Source organism: Engraulis encrasicolus, chromosome 21, assembly GCF_034702125.1.
Source record: "Engraulis encrasicolus isolate BLACKSEA-1 chromosome 21, IST_EnEncr_1.0, whole genome shotgun sequence".
Classification (NCBI taxonomy): Eukaryota; Metazoa; Chordata; class Actinopteri; order Clupeiformes; family Engraulidae; genus Engraulis; species Engraulis encrasicolus.
Genome location: NC_085877.1, coordinates 29,999,765 through 30,008,824, shown reverse-complemented (window position 1 = coordinate 30,008,824; position 9,060 = coordinate 29,999,765). Strand labels below are relative to the sequence as shown.

The following is a 9,060-nucleotide window of genomic DNA, read 5'->3' as shown; positions in this document are numbered from 1 at the left end:
AGTTGTTGAAATATCAAAGTAATAGCCAATTTAAGCCTACACGAATATTTGTGAAATTACAAAAAAATGTTTGTTGTATTTAGGCGTTAAGTAAGCATCGTATGACGGTACATATTTTAAAATTAGAACACATGAAACAGTATTAAAATAGAACAAAAGTGAATTTTCAACATTTAAAGGCATATGTGTGAACCAAAAAATACACATAATCACTTAAAAACTCCAGATACATATGCAACCAAATCAATACAATTTTAATAACTTTTAATTGTGTCTGACGGTGTTGACAAAAAACAAGGTATGATCGGAGAAAAGCCTGATTTCTGAAAAAAATACATAATGGGGAGATTGGCCTTGTGCATTTCTGAAAAGCCAAGACCTTAGTCTACGAGGATATACCATATAATTTTGTAATTCACTTTGTTTTTTTCTGTCAACATTACAACCTGTTTTAGCCACTTTCTCAAGAATCAGTGCTATATTATATAATATTTTTTCAATTTTGTGAAATCAAAAGTGAGTACACCCCTATGTTAAAATTCTATAGAGAGGATCTGCTTCTGTAGTCATTGTAGTCTATATATTCACCTGCCTGTTTCTTCTGGTGAAACTCAGCTTTCCAGTGCATTAACACAGACCAAAACCACGTCAGTCCCACTACCATTTTTGACTGCAAGCATGGGACACTTTTCTTTGTACTACTCACTTGGTTAACACCACACATTCTTGACACCATCTTAAACAAATTTGTTTATCTTGGTGTCATCAGACGACAGGACATGGCTCCAGCAACCGTTAGCGTTAGTCTGTTTGTCTCTGATGAGTCTGATGCATCAACCACAAACTGTTTAACTTCCTGTAATGCTGCTGAAACTTCAGCATTGGAATTAATTTACTCTATGGGTGGACGTGTTCTGCTTCAAAGTCACTGTTGTCTGAATTAAGTTTGTTATTAATCCAAAAAAGGCACACACTCCCCTCAATGAAAATGGCTGCCAGATGTACTCTGTAAACTGTAATGGTGAAAACTCTAGACATGTAATTTGTATTGCTAAAGCACTGATTGGTAAATGTACATCCTCTGTGATCTGTCATCATGTGACACCAGTGCTGGTAGTTCAGTCAGTTTATTTCTAACATATCAGAGTTCTTTCAGAACTTGCCTCTTTATTTGCGCAATTGAATATGACATATTGAAATACACCGAACAGGCTTGTGCTGGCTCAAGGGGATGTTGGGAGGTTTATGATAATGAGGTCAAGGGGGCGTTTGTTCAAAACAGGTTGGGAACCACTGGTGTAATATGGTGTGTACATCTTGGCATTCTGTGCACGTCGTCAGAGTTCTGAGTCGCCACCTCACCATTACTGTAACTTCGTAGAAGCGGTCACCACATTGGCCGTTATCCCCCTTACCTACATCACTCTGAACACTGCACTCCCACTGGCTTGTTTGACTTTTTCAGCCAAGGCAGGAAACAGATCTTAGAAACACAGTCAGTCATCAGTATATTGTATTTCTCAAAAGAAATGTTTATTTTACTAGACAATTACCACTTCAACACTTCAAGAACATTAATAAACATTTTTCCTTCAAAAGGAAGAATTTGTGAGTGTGTGTGTGTGTGTGTCTGTGTGTGTGTGTGTGTGTGTGTGTGTGTGTGTGTGTGTGTCTGTGTGTGTCTGTGTGTGTGTGTGTGTTTCAGCTATGCATCCTCCTCAGCTCTACTTCCATGCGGTAGGACTTGTGTGTGTGTGTGTGTGTGTGTGTGTGTGTGTGTGTGTGTGTGTGTGTGTGTGTGTGTGTGTGTGTGTGTGTGTGTGTGTGTGTGTGTGTGTTTCAGCTATGCGTGTTCCTCAGTTCTACTGCCATGTGGTAGGGCTTGGATGACTGTGTGATCCCAAACAGCAGCTGGAAGTCTGGCTCTCTGGCGCCCTCTGGCCACCGCAGGCGGAACCTCCGCAGCATTGTCACCAGTATCAGGAACAGCTCCATACGGGCCAGGCTCTCACCCAGACACACACGCGGTCCTGACACACACACACACACACACACACACACACACACACACACACACACACACACACACACACACACACACACACACACACACACACACACACACACACACACAGGGGCATCAGGAAGATCTCTATGCGCGCCAGATAACTGCAGTGTGCCAACTTTATTCTCATCAAAAGATGCTCCTGTCGAGGTGATGAAGTATGTGGACCACCTAGACATCTCTGTGAGATGGTTGAAATATGACTTTCGGCTGGCTGGTTTTGTCGCTCAAGTTGCCTAGGTCTTGGTTAAACCTTCGTGCTGGTTCAGGTTGTGATGAGGTAAATTTGTAGCCTGGCGACGCCATCCTATGTGCTCCGCCCACAAATTTCGCCTCCGCATTGACGAAGTCAACAGTCGGTTATTGGCCCAGGCTAGTAAATTAGCACAATTTACTGTTTGTAAGAACTGATGGTTTCTGCGATGCAAAGAGTAGGCACACACTCTATGGTCCGAATGAGCTTGAGAAGGAGAGTTTGTATTTTCAAGGCATTTTATCTGGCATAAAATGTAGTGGGCGGTAGCTTGATAGACAAGACCCTCTAGCTGGTGCAGAGCCGTACGGCTCTGAGCTGGTGGAATAAGTAGAGGGGTGTGGCGTGGAGAGCTGTGGGGATAACATCTAGACCAATGCTTTTTGATCTACCTACCGAACTACTAATTTACTAATACATCAACCTAGATTCTCCTACTGCCATAAGTGAACTGCCAATAGAACAGAATCACTATTGGAGATTGAGAAATATTTTACGTCATATCTATTAGGCTACTGACTCTTGTTCTAGCTAGCTGCCAGTTTTGAGAGGCATAGATTCAGATTGCCTATCACATTATTCTGATTTCTCATGTAGCTTCCCATCGCTGGGAGAACAGAGAAAGACGTATAACATGAAATGGATATGATTGGGGATTTAGATTGCAGATAGTAGTTCTGGACTTAAAACAACTTGTAAACTTCCTGGAGAGATGACTTAACTGGATAATGAGGTTCTATGGTCGGTTATGATTTAAAAAAAAAAAAAATCACCATCCCGAGTGTTTATAAAGAAGGACTTAAAATGGCACTGTTCAGGAACCAGCAGCGAAATGAAGGCACTAGAACAGGAACCGGAACTGAAATATTCTGATCAATGCCCAGCCCTACACACACACACACACACACACACACACACACACACACACACACACACACACACACACACACACACACACACACACACACACACACGTTGTCCAGGTACCTGCAGAGAAAGGCAGGAAGGCGTCTGGTTTGATGAACTCCCCATGCTCATTGAGGAAGTTGTGGGGGTTGAACTCATGAGGAAACTTCCACTGGCCCTCCTCACGCAACGCAGACGACAGGTTGGGGATCACCATCGTACCCTGAGAAACACACACACACACACACACACACACACGGTAACAAACTTAATCCTGTGTGTGTGTGCAGCTGTGCTGTGTGTGTAGTTACATTAGTGGTTTAGGCGTGTGTGTGTGTGCATGTGTGCGTATGTATTACCTTTGGGATGGTGTACACGTGCAGCTGTGTGTGTGTGTGGTGGTAGTGGTTTAGTCGTGTGTGTGTGTGTGTGTGTGTGTGTGTGTGTGTGTGTGTGTGTGTGTGTGTGTGTGTGTGTGTGTGTGTGTGTGTGCATGCGTGCGTATGTATTACCTTTGGGATGGTGTACCCGTGCAGCTGTGTGTGTGTGGTGGTGGTAGTGGTGTAGGCGTGGTGTGTGTGTGCGTGTGCGTGCATGCGTGCGTGTGTATTACCTTTGGGATGGTGTACCCGTGCAGCTGTGTGTGTGTGGTGGTGGTAGTAGTGGTTTAGGTGTGTGTGTGTGTGTATTACCTTTGGGATGGTGTACCCGTGCAGCTGTGTGTGTGTGGTGGTGGTGTGAAAGATACTGAGCGGCAGCACATCGGCCATGCGCTGAGCCTCGTGAATCATGGCCTGCACGTAAGGCATGGAGTGCCGATCCTCGTACGACACACTCTCACAAGACCCCAACACCGTATCAATCTCCTCATGGCAACGCTCTAAACACACACACACACACACAGGTACACAGACACACACACACACACACAGGTACACACACAAACACACCACACAAACACACACCGCACACACAAACACACACCGCACGCACACACAAACACACACACACCACAAACACACCGCACACACACATGCGCGCGCACACACACACACACACCACACAAACACACACACGCATACACACAGGTAATTGCTCCTCATAGAGTACACATACTCTATATGTAATCTCCAAACTGTAAGAACACACAGAACAGAAAAACGCTAATTAGCGACTATTCCAGAGCAAGAACGGCATAACCTGACTCTCGCGCAGATGGATTGTCATCCATCTGGAATTATGGTGGTAACCTTGCTGTTCTAGCCCGTGGGTGTATTCAAAAAAGGCTCGAACGTGATTGGAGAAATTAGGTAACAGTGACGTACTACTTCAACCAATCACATCGAAACGGGCCGTGACGTAGTTGTCTGCGATGCGCGATAGAAGCCACAACAGAGCAGTTAGCATGTTGACAGTAGTTCCAGTCCAGCTAGCATGTGTATAGTGGATCATTGGTGGCGTTTGAACGGCAAGCCGCCTGTGGTATGCCACCTGTGTCCGACATCTGACCACTGACGGTTACAAAATACACAAGGCATCGGTGGATTTTGGTTGGCAATCCGACATAGTGCACGAATACTCTGTCTGCACTGTCCAAACAGCGGCATGCTACCAGCCCCTAGCACCAATGGAGGAGGACCGCCTACTTGTTAGACTACCTCTGCGCCTACTCATTTGGTGCCATCGTTTGCATCAGATAAATCACAACAAAGATATGGTAAGTTAGATGTCTTGAAATGGCTATATTTTCTTTTAGTGAACACATCATGGGCATGGGTTTGTCAGTTTCTGACGGGGTGATAAATATTGCAGACAAAATGGACGTCTGCTTGCCTGCACAACCAATGTGACATGTGTTGATGAATACAACTTAATCAAGTATGTGTATTTCGCTGAAAATGATTACCGATAAAATGTTATTCCGACAAAAATTGCCAGCCAGCATTAACTACTCCCGGTGTGCACGATTAACTCCGGGTCCGATTAACTTGGATGGCATGATGAAGAGCTGTTCACGTCAGACAAGACAGGATGGGGCGTTTCTATTATACACTTTGGAAACTGCATTACGGTTCGACGAGACGAGCATGCCGTCGCACTTTTTCCGTTGTTATTGTGCGCGATTGTATTCTCAAACACTTCAGCTGTGGTCAATTCAAATAGTCGATTCTTGAGTGTGCTAAGCTCTTCGAGAAGTTGTAGGTGACCATCCCTAGTTGATCGGACGACGAAGTTAAACGTGCTCACCGTCATAAGCTGGGACACACACACACACACACTGTGCCATTGTGAATTGATCAATGGTGATTTTTTTTTTCTCTCTCTCTCTCTCTCTCTCCATTATTAGGTAACCCAAGACCCACGGTTATATAAGGTATGTCTGATTTATTACATCCATTGGTAGGGCAGAGGCAAAGAGTACATTACTGAAGCAAGCAAAGCCGTATTGTTAAGGGGTGTAAAACCCATTTGTGTAAACAATTAGTTTTTTTCATCAGGGTGGGAATGTGAAATGACTGAGAACCTTATTATCAAGGTAAATAGGACCCTTGTTGACCTCACCTGTACCTGTGGCCTTGGAAGGTGTCCAATGTTACATGTTTGAATTCTTAGTAAGAGTAACTGAAAAGTATATGTGCTGTCCTGCACCCCTATCCACCTAAACCTACATTAATTTCTACATTAAGAGACTGTACTCCTCCTCATAACATTACAGTTGACAGACGCTTTTGATCAAAGTGATGTACAAGGGCAGTAATGCAACATGTGGGTGGAAAATACTCTGTACACAGAGTAAGTAGCCTACCCTGTTGTTAATGAACTTTAAGTCACCTAGAAATATTTTAAAAGGTGTTGCAATCAATTCCCGTGTTATTTTTGTTCAAAACCTTGTATGTAGCCACAATTGTCACACATAACCTTCTGAAATGTTTGTCTAATATACTTCTTATACTTCATTTCCCTGTGTCTGACGCCAGGAGGTGTATGAAGAAACGACAGCATAGAGGACCCAGCACATCCCCTCACAGATTCCATGCCTTTCAAAATATCAGAACAAGATGTCAAGGCATTTTCCTTAAAGAACTTACAACATTTCAGGAGTGTGTCACCATTTGGGTTTTCATTTTGTACAATACATCACCTATCACCAAGAACGCTACATTTTGTAAGCTATGTTTCCTGCATTGCCAGTAACCAATATTTAAAAGAAAAAAGAATGTGTACATATAAATTGATATCTTATTTGTCATTATTTACACTTTCATTACTGTACATTGTACATTGATTTTCACAATAAAATTGTATTTACATTTGTTCCAATTACTTGTGTACACCATTATTTACACCATTTGTTGTTCAATATTCGATTCGATATTGTGACAAGATTCCACTTCTTTGTTCCCAATGGATGATGGTTAGATTCTGAACTAATGCTGTGTTACATGTTCCATTATGTCTATGAATCTGTCATTAGGGAGAGTCAGTCACAAAAAGCCTCACTCACAACCAGTAGCATGAAGTACCTTAAAACCATAGGTTATTTGTAACTGATGTCAAATGTAAGGACTGTGGTTGACTGCTGCCTCATTAGGCTTTGTATAATGAAAGTGGCACGTCTGGTATTTAAGTACACATATTCTGTACAGCTGTCAGCAGACCCTGATAACATTTCCAACTTTTCAGTAACGTCTAGATCTTGGTGGGGTAGTGTAGTGTAGATTCTGACTATACGCATGTGGTTGTACAGGCGAATTTTGAAACCGGCTCAACACAGAAGACCAAAGAAATGGAATTGTGGTAGGTGCAACACGTATGACCTGGCTGGCTCCAAACTTGTGGTGCACATGCCCTGTGTGCCAGCCATTACTGAACTCACTGTCTTGTCTACCTAGAGTGTTCATTTGATGGTTTACAACAGTACAAGTGAGGGAAGAGCCTAATTCAATTTCCACTGTACATGTGTAGCAGCTGGATGACCCGGTCTGTGATGACAATCCCAGCAGACGCTGCCAATGCCATGACGTGCCTACCTGAAAACGACACACATAATGTTAAAATAGAATCTGCAAGCAAGGCAACTGTAATTCTAAAGACTCTATAGGCCTAGTATCTGCATTTTAATTCATACCTATTTAAGGCTCAGACCTGAACAGCAGTAGGCTACTATTACTTAGTTTTAAATTTACTGCTGACAGGGAGAGTTGGGGTCCTTGCCAGTAGCTGGTGAGTGACAGGCCTCACAGCCTGTTTTTATTCCAGTACCCTCTTGTGTTAATTCTGTTTCGCGAAGTGGGTCTCTTAAGTCTTAACCATGCAAAATCTGTGATTAGTTTAGTCTTTACCATTGAAACAGGTTAACAACTAGGGCAAGAAGTGAAAAGGGGAAGCCCACAGACCTATATCAATATGTATAGATCTGTGGGGAAGCCATCGTGGTAAGTTTGAAGTCAGAATGTCGTCGTGAAATAAACATTCCATCTCTCACATGCAGACGTTTTGGGACATGCTGCATTGACAGCGACCACGGGGGATAGTACATTTAATTTAACACGAACTTAGCATAAACAAATTGGTCTGAATGTGCTTCGCATAATATTATGATCAACAGCACTCAGTCACCATAGCATGCGAGGTCTGGAAATGAGGCTTGTACAATATTGAATTACCGGCACTATGGGGGCATTCACAGTTGTAGCCTACCATGTCAGTCAGTTTCACACACATCAAAAACACGTTAGAAACAACCAAGAGGTTTTCACTCACCATTTATATGTGGCATAGACCTCTCGACTAAAATCCCCACTTAAAGTTGGTCTTGTAAACAGTTGAGGACTGAACATCGCTGCGCTGTAGACCTGCTCATTCTCCTTCAGTGGATCATTGGAAGAAGAGCGAGAACGTTCTTGCCACCAACTAATTCCTTGTTTTCTGTTCCTCTTTCAAAGAATGAATGCTTGGTAGTTTTGGTAACACTTGAAATCGCTGAGTTCATACAGTATGCAGGCCGCAGTTGTTGTGTTAGCCACTGACTGTGGGGTGTGCTAGCAGCACTACAGTGTTGTCGCGCAAGATGCTACGTCATACCCGTCAACACCTCACTCCACGATGATTGGATCTAGGCATAGAGGCGGGCTCATTGACATTATCCAATGGTCGGGGCACGTTTATTTTCTACTCGAGGACTTCGGGCTCGACAAGGCTGAACCAGACCCCTGTGCGAGCTCACGAAGTGTAACGAAGATGCACGAAGCACTCGGGGTCTCGCGAGAGCCAGGCTAAGAACGGCATGCGCCAAGATTGAAACTTCATCCAGCATTCTGACATTCCGTTAGACGAGATGTGTATTCAAATGTTTATCAGCAAGACAGTGTGTGTCTCTGTGTGTGTTTTACGTGTGTGTGTGTGTGTGTGTGTGTGTGTGTGTGTGTGTGTGTGTGTGTGTGTGTGTGTGTGTGTGTGTGTGTGTGTGTGTGTGTTACCTTGTATGTGTGTGTGTGTGTGTGTCATCAGTAGGCATGCGCAGCGTAGTGTGTTTGAGGTGGTGTGTGTGTGTGTGTGTGTGTGTTATCAGGTATAGGCATGCGCAGCGTCATGTGTTTGAGGTGGTGTCTGTGTGTGTGTGTGTGTGTGTGTGTGTGTGTGTGTGTTACCTTGTATGTGTGTGTGTGTCATCAGGTATAGGCATGCGCAGCGTAGTGTGTTTGAGGTGGTGTCTGTGTGTGTGTGTGTGTGTGTGTGTGTGTGTGTGTGTGTGTGTGTCTGTCTGTGTGTGTGTTACCTTGTATGTGTGTGTGTGTCATCAGGTATAGGCATGCGCAGCGTAGTGTGTTTGAGG

At 43.7% G+C, this 9,060-nt stretch overlaps 1 protein-coding gene across 1 annotated transcript in view; it reads right to left on the bottom strand.

Annotated features, from left to right (window-relative positions):
- Positions 1-1,377: 1,377 nt before the first annotated feature.
- Positions 1,378-9,060, bottom strand: part of LOC134437104 (cytochrome P450 2F5-like) — a 21,519-nt gene continuing 13,836 nt past the window's right edge. The window contains exons 7-9 of the mRNA XM_063186550.1: positions 3,917-4,104; positions 3,306-3,447; positions 1,378-2,030 (exon numbers count right to left, since the gene is read on the bottom strand). Coding sequence (XP_063042620.1) covers positions 1,840-2,030; positions 3,306-3,447; positions 3,917-4,104 — 521 coding nt within the window. The 3' untranslated portion in view covers positions 1,378-1,839. The remainder of the gene's footprint in view (positions 2,031-3,305; positions 3,448-3,916; positions 4,105-9,060) is intronic.